Genomic DNA, 27,833 nt, shown 5'->3' on the forward strand with positions numbered 1-27,833 from the left:
GGGGCACGTCAGGGACAGCATCGCCAGCTGGGAGAGGGAGGATCTGTCCCTGCTCTGCTCTGAACTTAGGCAGCCTCATCTCGAGCGCTGGGGGCATTTTTGGGTGCCACAGTATTAGAAAGATATAAAGCCATTAGAGAGTGTCTGGAGGAGGCCTACAAAGATGTCAAAGGGTCTAGAGGACAAACTAAGAAGTGGCTGTGGTCACTTGGGTTGTTCAGCCTGGAGGAAACCTCTTTGTGGTCTACAACTTGTTCATGAGGGGAAGTTGGAGGGGCAGGCATTGATCTTCTCTCTGTGGTGACCAGTGTGGCAGGACCTGAGGGAATGGCCCGGTGTTGTGTTAGGAGAGGCTTAGATTGGATATCAGGAAAAGGTTCTTTACCCAGAGGGTGGTTGGGCACTGGAACAGGGAGCCTTGGTCACAGCATCAAGCTTGACAGAGTTCAAGAAGCATGTGGACAGAGTTGAGGAAGCCCAGGCACATGGTGTGGTTGTTGGGGCTGTCCTGTGCAGGGCTGAGTTAGACTCAGTTCTTCTGGGTCCCTTGCAGCTCAGAATATTCTGTGGTTCTGGGACCCTTCTCACTGCCCCTTGGGCCCAAGGAGCAGCTGGCAGCTCCTGTGCAGGCCCAACAATGGCCAGAGTGGGGCAGGCCCCAAGGACCTAGGTTTCCTGGGCAGGCATCACTGGTCTTGGCTGCACTGTAGTGGGTCAGGCAGGAAAATCTGGCCCGAAGCCTCCCCGAGGCCAGACAGGTCCGCCCCCGCAGCTGCACCCACTGTGGTGCTGCTCCCAGCCCGCAGGTAAAGCAGCCATGGCTCCCTTGTCCCAGGGTGCTGCTGCTGCTGCGAGGGTCGAGGCACATGTCAAGGGGTCAGGCAGTGCTCTCCAAGACTTTTTGCAAGTTCCTGGAGTTCCCATCAGAACATGCACTAGAGGATAGCAGCACTCTCCTTGCCTGCGATCGGATCAGTCCCAGTGGCGTGAAGGCTCTTTAGGCTGCTGGGATGCATTAATTCCCTCGATTGCCAGTCCTGATAGCCAGCAGGCCCAACAGGTTTGGTGTCAGTTTTTCCTTCAGGAGCTATAAACAACAGAACAACACAGTGAACATAGTGTAACCCTTTCAAAACAAAGTATCTTCTTCTGGCTGAAAACCACTCAGAAATAAATTTATAGATCACACAAAACCGAGACACTGATGCTATCTAGATTGGATTGGTGTCTGAGGCTTTTGGTCAAGGATCTTGAATACTACTTTGGTGTATTGCCAGATCAACTCATTAATATAAATTTGATTCAGCACAGATGCAGGCACACAATTTTGTTTTAGACCAAGGATGGTTTTGATGTTGGTTTTGTATTTTTACAGGAGCTAAAGGAAGATGGGTGATACCTGATACAGTATCATTACAACTGCAAAGGCAGGCGATATCTGATCTGGTGTAAAGCTTACCAAGTTAACCTTGTCAACATTTTTTTTAAACAATCTAATTTAAGCCAAAAAAAGAACAAGACTCATCACTCTGTGTTACGCAGTATTGACATTTTTGATCCAGCTGAGAGCCATTGTGTTGCATTTATTCTGTCATCATGCCATGACCTAAACAGGGTAAAGTTATATTCACTGAATATGGAGTGGAGAGGAAGGGTTGCTTGCTCTTGGCTCCCCTCAAAGGGATGGTCTCAGTTTCCTTATTCTGACAACCAGTGTGAGCTGCAGCTTTGGCTGTCCTTTGGACTTCTGGCTGCTGACGTCTTCCTGACCTTCTTTTATAGCACTGATCTTTAGCAGTGCTTTATCTTCAATTTTCTGTCTTCTCAAGCCTGGGAGGTAGGTGGGACTGAGAGATCCCTTGTCACAGCTATCAATCCATTTGCTGTCTTTGTCTGCAGGATCCTGCTCGGTTCTCTGTGGACTCAAACACAAGGAATCCCACATGATTTCTGTATAAAAGAATTTCCTGCATTCAAAAGACTTTGAAATTCTCATATAAAATTTTAAGATTATTTTTAAATTTAGCTGTAGCATTTCCTCAATTAAAATGGACTGCAGAAGATTTACTGAGCCATAGGGCACAGAATTACAGTGACAAGCTGCACCAAAAACCACTTGCTTCCTCTTTGCCATGCTGGAATTTTTGTTAATAGAAGTTCAGGATGAGAACTGGCTCTGTGAGCTTTAGATGGAGAAAGTGAGACTGAAGCAGAGAGATGCCACTGATCTGCACTTTGCCAAAAAACCTGGTCCAGCCTGGGTGGCTCCACCAGATAAGGTGCAGCCCCAGTTTGCCATATATAGCAATATGTGGGATAATCACTATATAGGCAGCCACCCTTTCATTATCAAGATTCAGAAAGTTGAACTAACAGTGAAAAAGATTTGGGTTTATTCACTGCTTCAGCTGGTGTAATGGTTTGCCAGACCTCTGCATGTAGGGGGCTACCTCTCCACTGAGACTTAAAACTAAGCAGATTTGAAACTAAAACTGAGCTCTCGGTACAGACACACAGCCTCTGTGTGCATAGGATAATCTTCTACATGACATAAAATATAAATATATATATATATAATGTATATATATATATATATATTTTACATATATATATATAACCAGATTTCATTATCAACCTATTTATTGATGTTGCCATAGATGGTCTTGATCCGACTCATATTTACAGATAGCAGGATGGATACTATCCTGATGGATAGTAAGCACACAAGGATCTCTGTGGTTAGGACCATGTAGTCTAAGTAAAAAACAACTTACACATACTTTACAAGTTAAATTAATATTTAAATCAGTGTCTATTAGTAGCTCCACAGCATCATTATTCTCCACCTCTAAATTGGGAAGGCTATTCTATTGCACAAGACTTGGCAATTACTGCTTATTAAGACTAATTATTTTAATCTATTTCCATGTTTTATTTCTAATTAAGTATCATTAGAATAGAGAATCACTTTCATATTCCTTTAATGCTTAATTTAGTAAACATTCCCTTTGGAAAGAGCACAACTGTGGTTTGCATGCTAAATACTTGGAAATGATGAATGGAAGTTACCTAAAATTCAAAAGCAGGAACTAGCCCTTGACAGCAGACAGATCTGTTCTTTCAAGGAGGTATTTAATTTTCCACATAACTCTTACTCTTCACACTGACCTTTGCTGAACCATATTATGCTAATTAAAAAAAAAAATCTCCTCGATTGCTGGCAAGGTCAGGCACAGAAGCAGGCAGAGAACAAGGAAAGTGCTCCCTAGGCTGTGCTGGGGAGCATCACCTGGACTTTCCTGCAATTCCAGGGCTGACCACCACTGCAGCTGCTGCTGAACACCTGCTCTCCACTGAGGTGCACCAGATAAGTGACATTAAAATCTCGTTGTGGAATGCTTTGGCTTGCTTGTCATACACAATTCAATTTGGTGTCTACAGACAGAGCCTGTAGATGGTGACAGTTAAAAGGGAAGAAGCATCTTGGAACAGTGAGAGAGGGTCTGGTGGAATGAACACCCACAAGATGATTTTGATCCACCATCAAGATCTGCTGTCCAAGGTTAAATCATGGTTTTACCAAGTAACCTCTCATAATACCTAAAGGGAAATGTTTTCTTTTGCACCTCACTATCTTGTCATGCCTCCTGATTAGGTTTGCATGGCTTCATTAACTTGGATCTCTGCTTTTGAAGGAGTTTCACGTTCATGTTTTCTTCTTCTGCCTCTCATCCATTCCTACCCCTTAGTGCAGTCAGGACTTTTTTTATCAAAATGCTTTCACTGAACCACAGAGTGTGTTTCCTGTTATAGAACTGCCTAATTCTTTGCAGGCATGTTGGTCGTTTGCTTCTTCTAGTGATAGTAATAAAAAAATATTTCTATCATTCAGTAGAACAAAATGAGCTAAACCTCTAAATCCCCAGCACAGGAGCATCAGCTCTTTCTCTTCATTTATAAAAAATTAGACACTGGGGTTTAAGTCTACTCCTGAGGTTAATTGTCAAAGGAATGTCAAATCTGTAATACCTTATGCAGATCTTCAAATCTGTAGTACCGTATGCAGAGAAGACAAGAATGTGTTCCAGAATGAAGCAATAACACCCAAATTCAGTCATAAGAACTTACTTTATCAGTTTTCTGTGGACACTTTTCCAGTCTAGGCTCAAAGCAATAGATAAGGACTTCCTCCTTCATCGAGGAAATACATCCTACATTTTTAGCCTCGAAATTTAAGGAAAGCTGGAAAGTAATTGTTTAATTAAAACCTGAAGGAATGTGAGAGGATGACTAACTGCATGACTTGGCTCCGATAGCATCACCAAATTACTCTTCAGAAAGAGCCTCCAGCAAGCCTGGGCTCTCATGACGTAACAAAGCCAGTGTTTTATTTATAAGGTTATCGTGGCTTTCCTGTAACAACACATGAAAATGTGCCATTGCTGCTGGGCATGCAGCCCGTGTGAACCTGGTAGGGTGTTGGCAAAATACCAGTGAAAACAGTCTCAGTGTATGAACTAACACCAATGTGTGACATAAATGCAGTAAGAGGATTTTAAAAACAAAGGCTTTGAGCTTATCATCCAAGAGGCCAAAGCAGATGAATTGGAGGAGGAAGGCAGAAGTGCAAAAAGGCTGGAATTCTTTCCTTGTGCAAGAGCCAGGTCTTGGAAAGATGACAGAAGAAGAAATTGCAGTAAAACGGCAGGATGAAAATCTGACTGAGGAGACAGAAAATTTCAAAATGTCCAGCTTGAGACAACATTGTGGGCATGACTGATACTGATTTGTCTTAGGAATTTTAATAGTAATATTAAAATTTATGTGGTAATAAATATGTGCCAAGTGTCTCAGCATTTTTCAATGACTGTGACCTTCACCCATTCATCAGCTTATTTATTTGCTAAATCCACCAGCAGTTTCCTTTGCTACAGGACACCTGCCCTAAAGCCCAGCACTGGCCCAAGAACATTGGCATAAATTAACCTTGTAAAACTGTAGGTTAGAAATACAAACGTTGCTTGCCAGAAGGGAAGAACTGCTGACCAAGTCTTCAGCTGGGGAAGTTTTAGCCACGTCTGACCAGGACTGTACCTGTTGCCCATGCCAGCAGGGTTTCAGTGCTGGCCCGGACACACTACTGCACACAATCAGTCTTTGCAAGACTCCTTGGACTTCTGTTTCTCTGCCAGCTGTGGTGTGGGCAGTCTTTGTCCAAGAACTGAGAGAACAAACCCATTTCAGCAGGCAATGGCCAGAATTTGTATTCGTTTGAATTTCTGTATTTAAATTGCTAAGAGGTCTAAGGAGAGGGGAAAAAAAAAAAAAAGTAAAAAAAAAAGTAAGAGGTCTAAGAGAGGGGAAAAAAAAAAAAAAGAAAAAAAAAAAGGGAAAATTATTCCTGATTGAGATTTCACACCAGGAAAATGAGAAGTTACTCCACAGAATTTAGTGGTATAAACCCCCACAGCTTAGCATATTTAAGGTGCTAAAAATGATATTCCAGACAATGCTGCCATCTGTATTTCAAAAGAGAGGTTACTCTGAAAAGGGATGTGTGTACATGTTTGCACGGGGTTACAGGTATTGCCCTGATGAGAGGTTACTCTGAAAAGGGATGTTGTGCATGTTTGCACGGGGTTACAGGTATTGCCCTGATCCTGCTTACTGTGCTCTTACTGAATTTGGTGAGAGAAGCTTTTATTCCTAGGGGAAAAAAAAAGATACAGACAGAGTAATTTCCCAGATTCTGAATATCTCTTCCATACATTAATTTTTTTCTTCAGTTATGCAATTTTATGTCCCTTGGGTCCATTATTGTACAATGTCAATAACCTACAATTGCAGTGGACTTCAAGTTATTCATGTGGGCACAGCAAGATCTAAAGTGATAAGCAAAGCTGCTGGTTTAAGCTATTAATGTAACTATTTAAAAAACTTATTCTTAGAGAAAGAACTTCCTGGAACACACAGTTCATTGCTTATTGCTCCTTCTATTCCTTGGATCTCTCCTGTATCATAGTTGGTTTTTCTCTGGAAATCATTACGGCTTAATTATAGCAAGGATACACGTCTATTTTTGTAAAGCTCCCAAGTGAACATGACATGCTATCTTCCAGAGCCTCTATTTTGATCCTGAAAATTGCAGGCCTCAGGTTATCATCAAACCTACTAGATTAAAAACATGACTAAGCTCAGTCTTGAATAATCAAAATGCTATAAAACATATACAAGCTGCAGAGCAAACAAGTCTGCTGGGAAGAAAACAAGTATCTAAAATTCTGGTGATCAAGAAACCATTTTCTTATACTTTAGGTAATCGTTTTTAAAAGCTTAAATATAATTTCTCTTAGAGTTTCTGCCTGCAGTTTTAAGGACTTTTCCACTTCACATGCTTCAACAGACATGTTAAATTGGAGTGAACAGCATCACCTACTCTTCAGCTGTAGGACATCATAAGGATATGATAAATGATTGATGGGATAAAAAACTGGGGGAGAAATGAACATTCTGGCTCACTGTGTTCTGGACTGGCATTATTGCACTAACAGCAATAACAAAAATATATCTGAATATTTAAGGTTTTCTGTTATTTTTAAGTGTATGTATTCTGGAGAGATTGAATTAAATCCTGCTTTCCTGAAGATTAAAAAGAAAATCCAGAGAAAATTGCATTCAGTCATAACATACAATATATTTTCCAGAGTTTAGCATTGTGGCTCAGCAGTAATAATACACTTTTCAGAATTTAATATTGATATTGAAAATCAACATCCATCCCCAGTGTCAGATACCTGACACTGCCCCTTTGTCTCTTTGTGCACCCATAAACAGTGGCAGCATTGCTGAACCACCACTCTCCATGCTGGTTTTGGAGGCAACCAACAGCCTGAATAACATTATGTGAAATGAAAGCAAATGAAGAGACTTTTTTCAGTTCCCATCTTGCTCCTGAACAGGGAGGGAGAAGAGAGAAGTAAGGCAGAAGTCCCACAGGTCACTAAATCTGGAAAAGGAGCAGTATATTACCACTGATTTGTTTGTGCCGCTTACAGGACAGTCTCCCTCTTGTGCAGGACACAGGCCAGGCTTAGAGAAAACAAGATACAAACCTCAGAGTCTACATTTCAGCTCTTGAACACTGAACTGCCTACATTTTAATACAGTTTAAACCTTACTGAGAAGGATGTCTTCCTCTAGGGTTTCCAGGCTGCTGTGCTGCACTGAAGCCCAGTTATCCTGGGATCTCAGGCTTCTCCAAACAGCGTGATCAATGCTGAAAGCCACTGTGTCACCCTGGCCAGTAGAAAAGCTGCAGTGCCACACTGACAATGCCTGGAACAGGAGTGGGGTGGTGGCACCTGAGGGACACCTGAGCTGTAGTTGCTGTCAAGATGGGACTGAGGTGGGGTGGGAAGCAGGGAAAGGTGCTGCTCTTTTTATGAAAGGGGGAAGATCCCCACCCTGCCAGCCAGAGTAGGAATCTGTGCTATTTCTGCAGCTTTCTGCACACATCTCATTTGTACAATTAAAGGAGAAATGATGATGCCCCCCTGCTTCTAGCTGTTCATCACCGGCTGAAAATACAGCCTGGGGGTCCAGATCCACCCCTCACTGATGCAATTTTATTTTGAAATTAACTCCCTGGGGAGACAAGGGATCTGCTCAGAGCCTCCACTGCGGTCCAAGGCAAGCTCTGCATGCCATTTCCCTGGGCAACACCATATAAAGTGCTGAACCTAATGAGAAAGCTACTGTGATGCCCAGTTACCCCACAGGTGTTATTTACCTATTAGAAACTTGCTGATAGTTATATAAAGTAACAGCAGAAAAGCTCTGTCAAGGACTTGTGTGAATCAATAGTGGTCCTTCGCTGCAGTTGCAAGACCACTGACAAATTCAAAGTAAAGCTCATTGCACAGTCTTGATTCACAGCAACAAACAATGGAATGGTGCTGCTATGAAGAAGTTACATCAGTAAAAGAAAAAAGAAGCAATTTAACCCCTCAGCTGAGAGTACCTACTCCAGATACTCAGCCAAATTTGAAAAACTACATTTGAAAGCGAATATAAAGGTAAATATGCAATTTCTTCACAAATACTCCTCTTATTTCCTTCAATCTTAGTAAATAATTGAGTGGACAAATAACATGAATGTTTTGAATGTTTCAGGAGTCAATACAAATGAAATCAATTGTCACCATGGAAAGTATTAATATACTTAATAATAAAATCAGATTGTCTCATTTGCAATTTTGACTGAAGTGATGGTTAAAAAAATATTTTAAAAAATCTCCTCAGCATTTCACTAGAGAACTATTAGCAGCTCCAGGCTGGTCACTTTCCAAGCAGCAGTGTGTGCACATAGCTTGAAGACAAGTTCAGCATTTATGTCATGGGTACTCTTACAGAACAGCTCTTGCACACTAAACAGAAGTGTCTACTTACCACAGCGCTCAAGTTTTCTTTTGCTTATTTTCTCTGCCAGAGAGCAGAGGCTGGGGCTGCAAACTGGCCCTATACTGTCACCAGCCCTCTGGATGCCACAGTTTGGAGTCCTCACCTTAAGGCTCTTTGGCCACCAGCCTGCATTTCCCCAGTGTACTGGCAGCACCTCAGAAAGCAAATTAATATATGGCAATGGGAACAATGGTGAAATATTCTGAGGTTTTGTCAACCACTCCTTCATTCAGCAGTATACCTTCCTTCAGAAAATACCTCAGAACATTAAATCAGTCATATTGTTGTGGGAATAAAAAGTGCTAAGAAACAAGTCAGATTCATAAATGAAAATGTATTTCACCTTTATACATGCTATACAGGTCATGCAAATACAGAAATCTACAGGTTATACAATGACACCATAGTAAAATATAATATGACATTTGTCAAACACAGTGTATTACAGCGAAACAAACTGTTTCTGTTTGTTTATTATTTAGGAAATAGATGAAGGACTAATTTGGAAGACACAGTACCATGCTACAGCTTACTGCACAGTCAAAAGAAAGTATTTCTTTGAAGTACACTAACATAAATAGAGCTGGGTTGTTGTAGGTATGATTTTTTAGGCATTGCACATCATGTCACTGGTTGCTTTCCCACGGCTGACTTTTAAGAGCACAAGAATGGTGCTACAACTGAGGTCAATCTATGCTGTGAACTCTTACACATGGAAAAAAAAAAAAGAAAAAAAAAAGCCAAACACCCCCCCCAAGATTTCACATCTTTTGTGTTAGTGTCCAAATAGAGTTGTATTTATAATTTATTCTTATAAGGGACTGGACAAAATGTCCTCAAAGCAGCACAAAGGTTCTGATCTAGCACAAAGGTTCACCAACAGAAATAAAGTTAACACTGTGCAGCACATGACGTCCTGACCTTGTACATCTTGATGTGGACTGTTCCATACAGATGTTTACAGAACGTTAAGGGCGCCCAGTGTTCCCGACATGCATTTTGGCCTTTGTGTTTCTGACACTCACATATTGTTTTGCTGCTGACCAAATCCCATTTTGTTGAGCCTACAGGAAGACACAATACTTCTCTGTGTGATAGAAAGCCCACTGTTACCAATCAAGTCTGCATACTCAAAGGTTAATGTGTCACCCTCCTGATCACTCACTCAGATCTACTACAGCTATACTACACTACATTAAGGGGATATACTTGGCATTTTGCCTACTTTGCTTACAAGTGTTACACAAATATGATTTCAAACACAGTTGATAGTTGCTCCCAGACTAATTAATATTAACTGGTAAGTGCCACTAGTGACTAAAAGTGTCAACATAATCAAAAAGGGATAGTTCCCCCACTCCACAGTCAATAAGAAGGCTCTTTTGATTCCAGCAGCTATATGTTTTTCAAGCGTCTTCAGCTACAGTTTCGAATTACACACCTCATAGAAGTTGCCAATAACTCCTTATTAAAGACAAAAAAAGATAGGCACAAAACTAAAGTACAGTATATTATTTTGTTTCAATGCACTGTGGGCAAACCCCATCATTATTTACAAGAAAAAGATGTCTAAATAGATGTATGATCAAGCTTAGGAAGGAATTATTTAAAAACAAAATGCACAGGTAAAAATCACAGTGAAGTGTTGAGATGAATTTTAAATTAAAAAAGAAATAAGTGCTTTATTAGCAGCTAAAGCTCAAATTCTAATGCACGCTCTGTCTTCCCTGAAAATCAAGGCTCTAGATCATTGGTTTCTACCAAAAGCAGACAATTATTCAACATATTCCCTGGGAAGACAAGTTCTATTCAGCTCTGATTATTTGAAATCCAGTGTTCAAGGACTGCAGAAGCTTTTTCAAGTGACAAGCTCATATTTTACTGCCAGTAGCATCACAGGGATATATATCCTCCAGAAATGGTTACCTCTGTCAATCAAAAAGAGAGAAGAATATCAAGTCAGCTACACAAGTGAGATGACCTCAGTTTTGCTATTTAGAGAATATACTCTTCCAAAAACCCTGACCATGGCTTTGTACTTTGAAACTGTCACTGAAGCCTGCTATGGGTTTTTACTATGCTGACTTTTCAGGGTATGTGATTCTACACTGCAAGTTTTACAGCAGCAGAGAAAAGAGTAAGCAGCAGCAATAACTACCATGGCCTAGACTGGCCCCACTTTTAACTATTTTCTTCATGCAAATAGGCTCCAAAGACATACAGGGAAGGTATTGTATTAATGAAGAAATTCTGGATGCCTAAAGGAAATGTTTCCATTTACCAGATACTTGTGGTTGCTATGATACAGTCAGTTTGCATATGATGCCAATTTATAGGCAGCTGCAAATCTCAAAGATTATGTTCAATTTAAATACCTAGGAGAACAGCTTTCTTTCTCTCCCCACACTGCCATGTACAACAAATGCTGGAAGCTGGGAAGTAATCACAGCAATTTGTCATAAGATGTTTATCACAATACTGTACCTCTAGCTGTTCTGCTGAAAAGCGAGGCTGTCAACAGATAGAATTAAGTGTATTTTCTTGTCCTGGGCTGTTAAATCCCTCAATCAAGTTTTTGTTACAGTCATCTAGGCTAAGAGTATCACTGGACATCTTGGAGTAGGTAGCTTGGCCTGTGAAATCCAAGAGGTCTTCAAGAGCCTTGGCATTACTTGTCCCATTTTGGTCCAAGGAAACACCTGGCATGAGTTCATTCATGGGTGAGTATTCAGGGATAGAGATAAGTTCTTCTTTTGAAACCGGGCTATACAAAAGATAAAGGAAGAAAGACACAGAATTAGAGATCTCTTAACTTTTCATTAAGCAACAATCAAGTCAAACCTCTGACTGTTCAGCGACTATCAGGCATCTTAAGGCAGCTGCAGCAAGCTTTTACCTAGAGAACATCCTAATCCAAAGACAAAGGATATTGGGCTGTTCAGGACGGAAGGTCATACCTAACCTATCCCTTAATGATTAAGGTTTGTGGTAGCTGTGTAGCATGAGCGCTCATCTCCTAAACCCACATGTCTGATAGCTTACTGAACTGAGTTTACTGATCATTATTTCAGTCCCTGCACTATTCCTTTACCTAAACGTTTATTGCATCTTTCACATTACTGTCCTGATCCTGCAAACACTTCCTTAAAGCACATACATTTCAAAACTTAAAAAGTTATTTCTTAAGACCTTATGATATACTTCAGACATAGAAATCCCATAATTAAACTTAAAAATGCTGCAACCAGCTGCTTCACAGAGACTAGCAAGGCTAGTGCATTTTAGATTGGAGAAGGCAGAGGAAGGCTTTGACAGACATTTCTTAAACTGTGGTGGTGGTGGTGGATGAGTTGAGGGCAAAACTATCGTGCATGAAATCCTACAACACTAAACCTAAGGGTTGTCCAATGCCACCAGTAAGAAACTGGGTTTAAGAGGGCTCAAAGAACATAATCTACCAGTGAGACTGTACTGTACAGACTGCTTCCAGGTGAAGTCCTAGACACAAAGAGCTGGTAAAAAAAAAAAGGAGTAGGAAAAACTCAAAGGCAACACGTCAACCAGTGGCCACTGAAAAGGCCAAGGCAAACTTGTGCCCTCAATATCCCTAAGGCTACACTTCAGTGACCTGGGACTGAAGGAAGTGGTAGGCTCATGTGCTCTCCCTCACTGGTTTTTCTTATTGATACTCTCTGAGACCAAATAATGGGCTGCACAGTCTTCTGTTGGTCCCAGCAGGGCATTTCTTATATATTTATGCATAGTTGCTGGAAATACTGAGACAGTATAAGAGGTTCAACTGGATTACTGATTAAGGAAGAACAGTATTAAAATTCCATGTTTAAAATTCAGATCTAGCTTTGACTTAGCAGCCTTAAATTGACTGCCTAGATATATACGCAAATAAAAAAACCTTAAAATTAAAAATCCTTCTTTTCTGCACATCCTTCCATCAAAATGTGAGAATCTTTAAAACCACAAAGTTATTTACCGATTTCCATACATTTCTACTTGTTAAGTACTTAAAATACTACATAGATTATTTTCTTTATTCTGTTTGTATGGAGGCAGAAATGCTCATGAATCACAGCTATGCAGCCAAATTAAAAAATAGTGACATCAGAACAGTATCTACAGTAGCTGCTTTCACAAAACTGTCCAAAAGGTTTGGGCAAACTTGCATGGAATCCATAAGTAAGGACTGTGGAAGGATTTCAGAGTTCCCTCCCCCAGATATGTGAGAGTGAAATGAGGTTTTGTGGCTCTTGTGCCAAACACCCAGGAGCATCCTGGCAGGAGCAGAACACAGCCAGTGCACACCCAGCTGTCACCGTGGGGGCACATGAAAAGGAAAGCAGTAAAATGTTAACAAACAAAACCCAAAATCCTGTGTCTCATATGAATTCCACAGCCCTGTAGGTAGATCCAGTCCGTACCTCACATCCATGGACTGAACCTCATCTGTTGAATCTTCCATGCTGTTAGATTTCCCATCAACAGCTTCCAGCTGAATAAGTCCTGAAACTGACTTCAGTCCATTAGCAACTACATCTTGGGAAGGGATTACAGAAGCAGCACTTTCTAAGCTTTTATTTTTTAGGCAGGTTGCCAATCCATTCATCTCTGTAAAAGAAAGTTAGAGTTATGACAGTAGAAATTTTATTATTTAAATAGTTTTAAGTTACAGATTGAGTAGAAAGGAAGACTGACAATGCAGTAGACTCCGTTTAATCCATGACTCATCACACTGTACTGTCATTCCTCTATTCCACTCCAAAACTGCCCTTTATGCTACATATTTTAAATTTGAGGAAACAGGAAGAGAATGTTCTATCCTTTATGTCATGTGGTAAAAACCTTAGCCTGGGGAAGTAAACAAAATACAGATAGTGTCAGATATATTTTATTTAATAATCCTTTAACTCATATAGGGTTTTTTTTATGAAGTGAAATTAAATGTAAGATTTAGAGTCATACTCTAAAAAGCTTGGTTGTGTGCAAAAATTTTCTACCTACAAAATTTGAAGGTAGGTTGCAGCCATCAAACCAAACACCAACATTGGCAGACTAGAACTTTTTATTTACAAAAAATGCTACATCAGGTACTAAAACGGAGGAGAAACTTTATTCTGCTTTTGCTTAAGTGGCAAAACAAAGCTGTCTCCAGTTTCTAACATTTGTCACTGATACAAATGCAGCTGTTCTTTTTGAGATGAAAGCAAAGAACTTATGATAATACACAGTGCTCTGCCTCAGATCAAAAAATCTGAAGAGATTCAACTGTGAAAACAGGTCAGAAAAGTCTGGCAATTTTTACCTGGCTGGTTGAGAACAAGGGCCTTTGGTTGCTTTTCCACATTCAAAGTTGATGGGATCTCCAGTTTTGGCTCTTCCTTCTGAAATCAAATGACTCAGCTGTATTAGAGGGAGGACTCTAACGTTCATGGAACTGATTGGACTCAAAACTTGTCAGACTGCCCAGGCCCACAGGATGACAAAGACCATCAACAGCAAGACAGGACTTTTTTTTCCTTTTTTAGTTAGGCATAGCTTTTTTTTTAAATTAAAAAAGAAAATATTCTCTGAAAGTAACTGAACAGTTTCCTTAGTAGATTAGTGTGGTAATCACATATTCTCTGAACAGAGAGAGACACAGCTCTCCCAGGATTTTCCTGGGAAGCTATGAGAATCTGTGAGAAAGCTCAGAGAAAGAATTAAAGCAATTATTATCTCAATCTCAGCAGGCAATCTCTGTTTGTCAAAGATGTTTACAAGAAGGAGTTGCCCCTTCTTGACCAATAGGTGAGAGAAAACTCCTAAAAGCCAATCAGGTCTTAGGTCCATCATTGTTTCTACAAGAACTATGAATTTCTAATAATAAAGTGCTTTTTCATGCCTTCTCATGATGGAGTCTCCTTATCACCTTTGTCTGTCCCTCATACCCCTTCAGTGATAGATTAGAAATGAAAACTTGACTGTCACTCCTTAGCTGGACACAACTGCCTTCTTTTCATTCCTGCATTCCTGACAGGGTAGCAAAGAGTGCTCAGTAACTAATTCACTGGCTGGTACAAAGCAGGGACACATCAACAGCAGCAAACATTACAGCTCCAGCTTGCAGGAATGAGCTGTTGCCTCTTGCTAGGTAGTGAGGGGGACAATTATCCTGCCTGCAAAGGCTGCATAAAAGCTGTGTCTCTGTAGTGGTGGCTGTGACACAGCAACAGTTATTCCCAGTTTGAAATGCATCTAAAATTTGGGCCTAGACTGTACCTAAGTACACTTACTAACATGGAACTACTCTAGAATTTAACTTCCACATGTGATAATAAAACAAAACAAAAAAATCTGCAACCACATAATGTTTCATACCTTTATTTCTGGGGTTTCACTCTTCCTTGTTCTCTTCATTATTTCATCTATTCTCTATAAATCAAAATAAATTTCAGGATGAGATGGCAGACAGAATATGTAACACAAGAGACAGGGGAAAAAAGACAAAGAACCTTTTCTTTACTGTCATGACATCCTCTCTGCCTGTCTTGGAAAAGGGAGAACAAATAAGAAAAATAAAGAAAATTAAAGATGGAAAATATCTTGCAGCTGGCTTTAACCTACCAGATCTTACAGAACATGACTTTCTCAGCAGATGCACTTTAGAAACAAGTATTTTAATATTAGGTGTTTGCAGCTATGAGTTATGTTCAGTTCTGGAACAAGACATTTGTTTAAAACCAACAGTGGTTATTTTAATCTAGTTGCTTTTCCAGCTATTTCCAAACAGTGCCTTTAAAAATAGTCAGCCTTTTTGGAATAGAAGAGCAAAATGAAATATCTGAAGTTATTCTTGCTAGAAATGTGTAAGGCATTATCCTAAAATACTTTTGTTTTCCTTCTTTCTTCATTAAAAAGGAAATGTTATTTGAGATGTAAACCACTTTGGTTTGATATTCTAATCTGCAACAGCAACATGCCTCCAGTTCAGTGGTAAACAGTTTAAAACATATTGGAATAACATGTATGAATAGATGATTTGTAACCAGACAGGGGTTCTGCAGCTGTTCTCCTTCCTGCCACACAGCTGTAAACAAAGCTAATTTATGCAGCTTCAGCCACTTCCGTGTGCAGCAGTGGCCAGACAATCCTGTTCCTCTGCATAATGCTACCAGAGACAGCCAGGTGGGGGAAAAACTGTTTGTTAATCACAAACTTTCTCAATTAATGAAGTTGAGCAAGTTTTAAACAAAGTCACTCATGTTTCTCAGTAGTTAGTGATGTCCTGGGTTGGACAGCAACTGACATTTGCCTTGGCATGCCATTCCTTGCTTGTCTCAGGCATTTAACTTTCAGGTAGAGGCTGGCTCTGTGTTTGCTCAGTGCCTAGGAGAAAGTCATTTGCCTCAGGCAATTCCACTTTGTTACAAATTTTGATGTCCACGTTCCTCTAACAGGCAAGTAACAAATACTACGTTTGCCATAACTATTCACCTCTAATCCCTCCAGATTATTGTTGTTAGATACTACTGGGTGCTTCCTGGGTTATGCACTTAAACAAGAAATGAAATAATTATCCTGAGATGCAAATACTCACCTTCTTCCGCTCCAGCCTTTCTTGCTCAATTTGCTGCATGATTTGTTCCCTTTCAAGACGAAGCTGTTCAGCTGCCTCACGGGCTTTGATTTCTGCTTCTTCCCTCTAATCAAAATGTGTAAAATATGTTAGGGCCATTATTTATTTCAGGCAGACTAACAAATATTAAGAAGTATTTTCTTTACATGTATAAAAAATGCACATTTCTGTTTGAGATGATACCTGTTTCTCCAGCTTGGCTTGGAGCTCTTTTTCTTGCTTTTCCTTTAGCATTTGTTCTTCCTCAGCTCTTCTTCTGGCTTCCTCTTCTGCCTTTTTTCTAGCTGCCTCTTCTTCACGTTTTCTTTCCTCCTCCTTCTTACGAGCTTCTTCTTCCAGACGAAGTCTTTCTTCTTCTGCCTTTCTTTTCTGCTCTTCTCTTTCAAGCCTGCAAAAAATGTAACAGAAGGTTTAAAAGGCTTCATCTTGTTTAGCATGAATCCTATTGAATGTACATCAGTAACTGGTAACACATGCATCAGCACATATTTTCATTAAAGATGCCTCGATACAGTGAAGACACTGAGCACATGCTCAGAATTCAGGTTGCTATCAAGGTTTTACTTCAATCTTATTTTAAATGCCTGAAATATTTCATAGAAGTTATCACTTCCATTGAAAAAAAAACAGGTGTGATCAAAGAAAACATTCCTGTTCTAATTTCAATTAGAGTGCCAATAATAAAATTAAGTTTCAAGAACAAAGACAACCCTCTTCCCCTATACTTGATACCCAGAATGCTGGTATCTATAAACAAGTTCTTTTATCCTTTGCTGCATCTGAAGATAAACAGATGGAATGAGTAGCAGCAAATTCCACAAAACACAGTGGAATACTGGAAGGAGTGGGTCTAAATCCCACCTGTGTTGTTCACTGGCCCACTGAGGGGCATCGTGCTCCTTAAGAATTGTTTTTAAGTGATCATTCTTATCATTCTATCAGGCCAAAATGGCAGGATCTGGTCATTCCACTCCCACCCTGAATCAAGGGTTTAAAGAAACTGAAAGAGTTAAAAGTTTAATTAAATTTAGTTAGGGGGGATTGAAACAATTAAGAGTACAGCACAAAGAGTAGAAATAATAAGGGAGAGTTAATTATTAGCAGATAAAGTAGTTAAGGCTAGAGTGATGTATCAACTGCCTGTCTTTACTATGTTTAAAGAAGCAGCATGGGATGTGGATTTAATTGTAAAAAAGAAGAGGACCATAGCGTGCACCTGGGCCCCCAAACCTGAGCTACAGCCAAGGGGTCCAAAACCTGCCAACAAGGCAAAAGTAAAAGGACACCTTGACCTCAGAAGACCACAACCCATTTCAAAACCCACCAACCCATGTGAGGTGAAAGACTGCGTAAGTGTGAAGGAACTTTGGACTCGGTTATGATAAATTTTAGTATGAAGCGGGGTGGGCAGGTTAGGTAATGAATATGTATTAGGCATTTTGGGAATTACATGAATATGTAAGACTTTTCAGATAAATAGAGAGCTGGAGCCTGTGATTCTTTGCACATGATTCTGGGAGATGGCTGCCCATGTGTCTGGTGCTGTCAATAAACACACCCCTTTCTAACTTTAACTAGTTGGAGAGTTCTATTCCATGCTTCAACCCTGCCCACTGTGTCTGTAGTAAGAAACCCCAAAGTTGAATCTAGACATGCAGAATTAATGATTTATTATTACAGGGTTGAAGGAAGTGCATGGTTTGCTGACATTTGCAACCAGCATCCCATGTGGAGAACACCAAAGAGCCTGTTCCCAGAACAGAGCCAGAACTTCACAGCTCAGACAGCAACCTTCATTCTGCCCACACTCAGCCCTCAATGCCTGCAGCAGAGTTGGGCAGGAAGAGGAGCTTCAGGTTAATTATGAATGATTCAAGCTTTGCCATTTCATGCATATCCTGCTGCTGCAAGACCTTTTCTGCTACATGATCTAGCTCATTTAAAGCCACCTAAAATATTTTTTTACAATGTAAAATACTTCAAGTATGCCCAGAATGCAGTGTGCAGTACACTTCAGCATGGACATGCCTGAAGTATTTGGAAAAGTAATAATTTATTCAGGGTTCTTGAAAAGGCCAAATTATTATTTTTTAACTTCACTAGTCATGGAGACTGCAAAAGACACCAATGAAATGAGTCTGAAATTAAAGAAATTAACAAATACATATAAGCAGCCGTTTGATTCCAAAACTACCACAGTTTCAAGCGACCTGTATCTTCAGCAATACAGGTTCAATTATTAGGCTATAATTTTCACAAAGCAACAGAGAGACCTTTCTCGTTCTTCTCTTTCCTGTTTTTCCTTTTCCTCTTGTTCTTTTTGCAGGCGTGCCTGTCGTCTTTTTTCAGCTAGAATTTTTGCAGCTTCTTCTGCATCACTTGTTCCCGCTGTGATCTTCCCTAGGAAAAGAAAACCAAGGATGGAAAGTCAGGCAGGGAACAAAGAGAGTGCCCAGCAATTCCAGGTTCATACAGGGGCTGAAATGGGCCTGGTTCAGAGTGGTGAGACACCTTTTTAAAAGCACATTTCAGCATTTTCAGCAGAAAGAAGATGGAATAGATAAGGGCATCCCTGGATGTCAGCATTTTCACATCTTCATTAACAATTGGTACATTTGGCTTTGGTACGTTAGTGAAAACTGTGTATTCACAGATTCCAGTATGCATCTTTACACATTCTCATGAGCCTGTGACTGAGCAGCCTCATGAAAAGAACAGCTCATCACCAATTAAAAGTCTCAGGGACCCATCATACTTTGCACTAACATCTTGCAGCAAGGCTCACCTTCACTGTTCTCAGCCTTTCCAGCAGAAGGCACGTGCTTCTCAGGAGCCACCTGGCCCACGTCATCAGTGCGTGCTCCTGGGGACTTCAGGTGACTGACATTTTCTTTCTCCTTGTCTGCTTTCTTTTTAGGTGTTTCCTGGCTGCTGATGGAAGTGGCACGATGCTTCACAGGAGAAGCTGGATATTGTTTGGTGTTTTTAGGAGACTGAGGATAAGTCTTTGCAACTGTCCTGATGAGGGAAAACAAAAAATCAAACAAGGCCAGATGTTAAACAGCTTGGAATCAAACTCCATCTTCACATTTCTCATTCTTTCTTGTCTCTGGCTACAGAGGAGTGTCAGCTGTTCTGCACAATACTGAAAAGAACCACCTGGATGCAATCAGAACTTAAAATGCATGAAACTGACATAAAAGTGCACAAGATTACAGAAAATTGTCATTAAAATACAGCAATAACACTGTCTAAGGTCTAGGTGAGAGATAGGAAATTGTGGACAACCTAAACCAATGATTTTAGTAATGACCATTTCAAAAGAATTCTGTCAACTTTACTGTTTCTACAGTCCTTCTCAACATGTAAACCAAAGCTATGGCTGCTCTCTGTCTGTAGAAATCATAATGAGTTACAGCATGCTGCTTTCATCTGAATACCACCTTGCCAACCATGGTCTTTTTCTAATCCTATCTGATTTTCCAAAAAAGCACCAAATACTTGTATATACAGAGGTAAGGCTGGGTACTACTGAAAGAGACAGAACTGATAAAACCATTATATTGTCAGCAACACTGTTTGAGTTAGTGCTTTTTTCAGCACCAACACAACAGACTCCAGACCCCAAACTCAGCCCCTGGAGCTTTTCAGAAGCTGCACTTGTGGTGCTGGCGATGCACAGCAGCAATGCAGCCCGTTGCCCACGTGGCTGTTGCACACCTCAGGTGAAGTGATAGCCCTGAAGTCAGTTCTGGGAAAGTGGAAGGGTAAAGATACCTGATATTCACTGAAAATAGGTGCACATAAAGAGAACAGATTACCAGGAAACATAAAACTACACACGAATGCTATTCATTATTCATGTAACACCAGTAACTAGCACTTGTAACGTTAAGAAAGGCTGGGATGTGTGACTAAGTATTATAAGAATAAACAGATTACAATCTTAAAATAATGATTTATGTGAGTCTCATTAGAATAAATTATCTTACATTAAAGTGAATGTTACACACATATTGCTAACCTTCTTCCTGGATATGCAATTATGATATAAATGTATTATCCCTTATCACTTTTTTCATCTACACTACATAGAGTTTCATATAGCATAACATGCTTTCTGGACTACACACTCATTCTGGCAGACCACAAACGTGAAAAACATGATCAGCAGCTAAAAATTAATGGACTGGAGTGTCAAGGTTTGTATTGATCTAACTATAGTATTGTGTGGTCAGAGACCATTATAACTAGAACAGTATTTGCATTACAGAGCACACAATAAAAATAAGACATCTTATATAACTCCTCCCCAAACTCAGGAATTCTGTAGAAAAAAGGATTCTTTTCTACCATATTAGACTGCATTTGAAAGAGGTTGAGACATTAGACTACAAGGAGCTCACTCAGAGCTGCCTGGTTTGTGGGGAGGAAAACACTGCAGAGTATTGCACCATCCTTTCTTTCTTACTCCCACTGAAGAGCCACCACAGAGTCCAAAAGCCCTCAGGGTGCAGGAACAGTAGCACCCAACTAAATTTGAAGTTCAACTCAGGTACTCCCTGCCCGCAGGCCCAGGAGCTCCCTGTCAGCTCAGGTCCTTGCCCTTGGTCCTTGGCTGAGCTCAGCTGTAGGTAAGCCTGTTCTTCTTGGCTTCCTAACCTGCTGATCCTGACATGATGTCCTGCCTTGTCCTTGCACTTGCCTCAGTAAGGCCTTTGTTGGCTGTCACTGGGCTCTTGGTTGACCCTGGTCACTCCTTTTGCCTGCCGTGGGATGGGGTGCTGTGGGCAAGGTCCCTGTCCTTGTCTGTCCTGCTGCCACCCATGACTCCTGCTGTTCCATGACAGAAGCAGGCTTTGGAAGATGTAAACAGACAAGTCTGATTTAAGTTCTTGAAGAAAACAGCAATTAGAGAAGCCAATGAGTTTGGTTGTGTTGACCAAATCCGGTTTTAGCGCTGTCTTTAGATTCCTCTTTAGGTTAGAGATGCAATTCCAGGTCCTTCTGACATCAAAGGCAGATTTCAAGGCCCCATCTACACATGTATATCTCACATGTGCCTCATCACTGCGGTCATTTCCAACTGTATTTCATAAAAATATAATTGCTAAATAGAAAACATTTTTCTCATATTTTTCTGCAGCACAGAGGGTGCTTCTTGCTAATTAGACACTTCTTCAAAGCAGAGTCCCTTCTCGCTGTCTTTGGTTCACATTTCCAAGTTTACCGCATGTTCCTTGCAATGCTTTTGATTTAACTTGTTGTGACAGAAGGAGCAAAACAGGCTAATAACTAAGGCTGAGTCATTCTCAGTATTAGTACAGAAGTAATTGTTCTCTAATAAAGACATGACAATCAAAGGGGTTGGTAGGAAGGAGTCTAGTCATGAGAGCCATGTATCTTGCACTGCACAGGCATTAGAGCAGACTGGTTGTGCAACTCAGCTGGTGGATTAGAAACATGTGCTGAATATATTATTTAGCTACTGCATCTTTGAACTTTAGACTTACAGTAATTTTTTTTAACCAAAGTGCTATAGGCTCTTAGACCAGAACAACAAGAAAATAGTAGAGTTTCATATAAAGTAGCTAAAAGTGAGAAAAATAGAAGACTGATTACTGTAAGGATGAGAATAATGCAGTGTGTAAAGTGCAAAGCTGAGAAAGTCCATCAGGAATAAGAATATTTTTTTCAGAATTTTTATATAATTTACTGGATGCCAGTAGAAAGTATTAAATTAACATTGTATTTTAATTGTATTTAAAACTCTCAACTTAGCATCTTTAACATTCCTTGACACAGGCAGAATTGCTACTGGAAAAAACACTCCTTCTAAATAGCATTTAAGTTATGCTGTTTTACACCAAAAAGAGCCAAACTTCATTGAGAGGGCAGAAAAATGGAATTACTAAGAAAAAGATTATAGTCACTTGTATAAGAGCCTGTTTAGGTTTAAACCACGGTAAAAAAGTGGGAAACACAGAATTATGCCTGATAAGGATTAGAGAATTAAGATAACAAATCACTAAAGTCCAAGAAGTGGTAGCATGTCAGTGGTCAGACAGCTTACTCGTTCTCAGTAACTGGATTTTACAGGGGAATACAGAAGCACCTTCCTCTCTCTAAGAAGACAGGAGTTTTCTCACCTAACTGCCCTGAGCTGACATGAGGGCAGCAGCATGAAAGAAGCTGCCCCCTAAGTGCTCTGCTAGAACGTCTATCAGTGAGGATCCACTGGTTCTTAATTACCATGGCTCCCATTTAATTACAAAAGGGATAGTCCATTCTGCAGAATAATGTCTCAGGAAGAGCATATGAGGGGTTCTGAGCTTACTTTTGCTAAGCAGAGAAAATAAAACGCATGGAGCACACAAATCAGATGTCACACCGAGCTCTGGCCATAAAGAGCAGGGCAGAGAACAGCATGCTCTCCTGAAAAGCCAGCTACGTGGCAGGTCACTGATTATGTCCATGAGGCTGACTGTAAATCAGAAATCTTCAGCAATGCCAGAGCTGCATTATTTTTCTCCTTTCTCCCCATTAATTCAACAAAAACTCTGCTGAAACCACACCAAGGACCTGCATGTTCTCAAGCCTGCTTTCTGACATTGCTCTGATCCAAGCTATTTTTGCTCTGTGACATTTTCTCAGAAGCAGTTTTCTTTCACTCTTAGTTTTGATCTTTTGTAACCAAAGACAGATTCATTTCTCTTTCACATTTCTTAAAAGAAAAAAAACTCAGCATAGGTCTGTAGAATAGTCTTTTGAATAGTTACATTATTACAGATGTCTCAAAACTGTGAACCAGCCTGTTATCTGGCTAACTGCTGAAAAATCCCTCAAAATACTCTTGATCAACATTCTACCCATTGTTATTATCTTTCCAAGCCAACACAAAAACTAAGAGTAGTAAATGTAGCACATACAAAGTAAAAATCTAAAATGGGTCACTGCAGGACATAGAAGCTACTTCTGTGGAGAATTCACCACATGCAGACACCTTTCCAATAACTAATTTTTAAACACTTTACAAGTTTGAGGGGCACATTTCTTTTTACTAGTCTATGTTCATATTCCATCAGTATTCTGCAATTTGACTGAGCATGCACATATATTTCTGACATCAAAAGTGTTTCCCCCAAGCTACACGGCGCTGTCACCCAACAGAACCACCAGGTAAAGGGTTCAGTTGGTGAAACCATGAGCAAAGGACAATGACCAACCTGGATCTGAAAAGGAACATGAACCACCACCCATCAGCAGCACCACCCACCTGTCACCTTCCCCTTCCCCCTTTCTCCTTCCCTCATGAGGTTATGCTTTGGCAAAAGAATGTGACACACAGGCTTGTCAGAGCTTTCAATTTTATTCACTGGTTCACACTGTGGCTCATCTGAAGATACTTAAAACTAAATCCTACTTCCTTGATTCAGTCAGATGCCATTGATTTATTTAGGGACTATTTACCCAAAGACATGTGAAGGACACAGGCTTTATTGCCTTCCTCATCTACAAGAAAGCACACTTAACTATTCTCTGAGGGATACTGCAAGAATAAACTGATTAATGTACAGATCTTCCAAGATGAAGCATAAAACAAAAAATTACCCAAACCCCTCATCCTCTTATTATTGATCCTGTGAAAGATCTGAAGAAAATGAACACTTTGCACCATCAGTATCCAAGAGCAATTGAAAAAGATTAAAGACAATTTCTCAGTTGTTCAAACACTCTAATCCATTAACTTTCATCTTGTCCACATTAAGATTCAAAAGAATAGTTTTGGACTCCTTTCTGTGACATTTCTTGACATATTTACTTCTCCAAATAACATCATGTTTTGAATTCCTTTGCCGCTTTTAATTGTTGTTCAGCATATTTTGATTTTTTTTCCCCTTTTCTCCTTTTTATATCTGTATCTGTTGACTCATCTCAGATGTTATGTTTTTGGACTGACCTTTTTTGCTTTCTCAGTAAAATTTGCCCATCCAAAACATTAGTATTTTATTTATGTAATTACTGGAGTAATTCCATAAATAAACTCTCTTCTGCCATTAATCACTGGGTCTCTTTAGGCTGAAGTTTTATTGTCTTGTTTGATCCTGTTTCAGTTACTTTACCATGATTTAAAGCGCTTTTTATTTAATAAATAATGAAATAATGTATTAAGAAGACAAGTTACTGCCCACTCAGAAACGAAGGTGACAACTGTGAAGAACTGGTAACTAGAACAATACCAAGAAAACTTGAATGCCAAATCACATATTCTTAAGAAAAGAAATGCATACAGCTAATTGTCATGTAAATCACTGGCTGTGCTTGATTCTTTCCTCAGCAGCTTTACTTAAGGTTAAGGTGCTATGCCGGATCACTAACTACGAATGCTGTACAATATGTATTCTTATTTACTCCAGGTTATTTTTTCAGTCATATAGTGTGCCAGAAGGAGAAAGATTAAACATGTACAAGATTGTTAGGTTTGCAAGGAGAATGAGTAATTTTATACATATTTAGTCAGACCAAAATTATACTTGAATGGCAGATAATGTTCTTGCTGGTCTTAAGAAATAAATAAATAAATAATCAAGAAATAAAAATAATAAAATTAATAAATAATAAATAAATCTTGCTGGATTTAAATACAGGCAGTAAGGCTTCTGGAACCTTCCTTTAGATTGTATAATCTTATCTCCTCAATGAAAATTAACAGTGGAATTTGAGTTGCAAGAAAAATGCATATATTATCACTATTTTAATCTCTATGCAATAATACAATATGGTCATTAGCACAATTTTAATTTTAGAATTATGAAGGGAAGTTCTGAAAGTGCTGAAGCAGAATTCTCTTTCTGCACTCAGTAATAAACATGGATTTAAACTCTATTTACTGTATCTCTCATAAGGTCAAGAAGGGTGTTCTAATTGGGCCATGTTAATATTAAATGCTCGGTAATACATTCCTAGCCATGGTCAGAATCAGATTCCCTTGAGAAAGAGAAGGAGTGGGGGGGAAAAAAGGGATCACTACTGTGGCTCACAATCACAGAGAAACCCACCAGCAGGCTTCTTAATTCCTCCATGCAGCATCTGTTTCTTCTTCTAAAAACAGTATTCCTTATAGGCATGAAAACATTTTACTGTACAAAGGCTATTATAATTTGCACCTCTGAAAAAAATTCTCCATAATTTTCTAATCTTTTATGGAAATTAGTGCTTCAAATTAAGATTGGGTATACCTTTTTCATGAAGCACTAAAGAGCTGCCTCCCAAGAACTTTTTCCTTTAACCCTTGGACATTTCTCTGATGATCTGCACTAACTTCTGCCTGCCCAGCAAGCAGCACTTGACACTAAGCTAATTCATTTCCCACCAATCACTTTGCTCAACTAAATGTGTCTCTTGGTGGGTCTTTTTCCTCTTATACTGGCTGAACAAACTGAAAAATGCATTCTGAGCAGGGAGTATCAGTACTTGCAGAATAATATACAGTCTTAGAGCTCAAACTTTTTTTTTTTTTACTTTACATTGCAGAGTGCCACTAGACAATGATCTGCTCAAACTGTAGTAAGAAAGCTGACTGTCATTACCATTGCATTTCATTCAATTATTCATAAAATGGATGTAGTTCATACCACAGAATCTGATGACATGTATATTATTGAAAGTTTGAGAATTTGTATCTTTATAAGGAAAACCAAGAAATGCAGTGTCCCAGTTACATGCAAGGGGATGTCTAAACCAGAAAATGCTGAGAGTCAGATGGTTTCCTTACGTTGTCTAACATCATATTCACACACAAAATCATCCCCCACTAAAGGGCTATGCCCTCAGAGCTGAAAGAGAAAAGGAACACCAGCTGGTTTTTCAGGCAGAAGAAATCTGTCAGAAAGGGGATCATCAAGCCTGGTTCAAAATATGGCCAGCTTCAGGTTAAAAAAGATAAATAAGACAATTTTCAAGATAGAAGTGGCACCCACAAACAAGGTTTAAGAGAAAGTCCAAAACAATCAACCAGCCAAATAAATTAGGCAAGTACTATAGACCAGGACTACTTTAGCATACTCCTACATTAGAGCCAGACTTAATATTCTGTTCTAAGAAACCTGGAGACCCATTTGCTTAGACTTGAGTTTCAAGCTGTGGTACACATAAAACAGTTTTCAGCAAAAGACAATCAAGAAAAGCAAGTCAGTTGTCAGCAAGCCCAGATATGCTATAGATCCACAGCTCTGCATTAAAAAAAAGGCAACAAAACACAGAGGTCTGCAAATGAGCAAAGGTTAAAACTAATGGTTTAGATGACACATAGTTAAGTGTATTTATGGCACCAGGTGGTCATGCCAACAATAGGAAATGCATATATTAAATGCTGGAATTTCTAGTTAGTATTCATGACAAGTGCATTTCTTCACATTAGGCAGTTTCTTCAAAATCAAACAAAAAAACCCCCATATTTAAATATAAATGTGAAGTAAAATTTCATGTGAATAATGAAATGTACTGTAATTTCAAGACTGAAGAAAGGTAGAGAGAACTGTCTCTAGTGGGTACTAACACTATTACAGATATCATATTTGTCATCTACATCTCTCCTCTCACCCATCTGTATTTGTGCATATTTCATATAAATATGTACATATTTCATCTGTATATGTGCATATGTATTAGTAAAATTAACTAGATTTTATACAACACTTCAAAGGAAGTTTTTTGGAAGGAAGGATCTATGCCTTATTTACAGGTAATGAGAAATTCACAGGATATTTTTCCACTAATAAGAAAAGCATACTTAGGTGTTGCAGGAGATGCAGATCTTCTGGACATGGCAGCAGGAGAATCAGACCTTCTCAGAGGAGATCCCATACCAGATGATGAACCAGGTGTGGCAGGTCGCTTCTCCTTCTTTATCTTCTCAGTCTAGAAGAACAGTTCATTTTAATTTCCATAATTAGGATCAATAAATCAAAAATACATTTGATTGTTTCATTAGCAAGATGGCATATAAAGAGATTTATGTGGCACACTTGTAAAAGCTTTTTAAACAGGCAGCTCACAAGTGAGGTGCTATTAATAGTTGTTCTTTTACATAGACATAGCACACACCCACCCCTGTCTTGCATGGGCAGAGCATGTAAATTTCAGATAAGTAATACACATCAGAGCCTCTGCAAGAGCTCTTGGGAGGGGGGTGGCACTGGGTGAAATCTTCAAAATCACCCATATGCCCCTGCTTAGACATGATCAGCAGTCCAAACAGGCATCTCACAGAAATGCTGCTGCATGTAACACTGAATCACACCTAAGAATGGCACCACACAAATCCTTACTCCCAGCTCTGGCACTCTCACTTGCAGCTAATTTACATGGCATGAATCCCCCCATCAGTAAGTATTACAAGATACAGGACCTTACATGAATATTATAGCCCTAACACAGAATTTTTTTAAAGCGTGCCTTAAGTTGTGTAGACTCAGTGGAGGTGAGTGACTTGCCTTTTCTTTTCTGGAAACTACAGTGGATCGATAATGCATCTTTTAAGCAAACAGAATTAAAAATGTCCACAGAAAGAGTTAAAGCAATTGGTGTAACACAAAGGCATTATCAATACACTTGAGGAATTTCTGAAATATATGAAGCTTGCTCATTAACCAGCAAGCCTGGATAGTCATACTCAGGAGGGAATTCTATTTGTCATCCCCATTCCCAGAAGTTGTAAGCAAGTCCAAAAACATACACTTCA

The 27,833-nt window shown here is 39.5% G+C and overlaps 1 protein-coding gene across 1 annotated transcript in view; it reads right to left on the bottom strand.

Annotated features, from left to right (window-relative positions):
• Positions 1 to 8,977: 8,977 nt before the first annotated feature.
• Positions 8,978 to 27,833, bottom strand: part of MAP7D2 (MAP7 domain containing 2) — an 82,264-nt gene continuing 63,408 nt past the window's right edge. Inside the window, exons 9-18 of the mRNA XM_041399841.1 lie at positions 26,883 to 27,010; positions 18,876 to 19,108; positions 18,364 to 18,490; positions 16,274 to 16,478; positions 16,052 to 16,156; positions 14,833 to 14,886; positions 13,778 to 13,856; positions 12,897 to 13,083; positions 10,945 to 11,224; positions 8,978 to 10,388 (exon numbers count right to left, since the gene is read on the bottom strand). Coding sequence (XP_041255775.1) covers positions 10,975 to 11,224; positions 12,897 to 13,083; positions 13,778 to 13,856; positions 14,833 to 14,886; positions 16,052 to 16,156; positions 16,274 to 16,478; positions 18,364 to 18,490; positions 18,876 to 19,108; positions 26,883 to 27,010 — 1,368 coding nt within the window. The 3' untranslated portion in view covers positions 8,978 to 10,388; positions 10,945 to 10,974. The remainder of the gene's footprint in view (positions 10,389 to 10,944; positions 11,225 to 12,896; positions 13,084 to 13,777; positions 13,857 to 14,832; positions 14,887 to 16,051; positions 16,157 to 16,273; positions 16,479 to 18,363; positions 18,491 to 18,875; positions 19,109 to 26,882; positions 27,011 to 27,833) is intronic.

The sequence above is a fragment of the Onychostruthus taczanowskii genome, unplaced genomic scaffold (assembly GCF_017590055.1).
Source record: "Onychostruthus taczanowskii isolate IOZ18803 unplaced genomic scaffold, ASM1759005v1 scaffold17, whole genome shotgun sequence".
Classification (NCBI taxonomy): Eukaryota; Metazoa; Chordata; class Aves; order Passeriformes; family Passeridae; genus Onychostruthus; species Onychostruthus taczanowskii.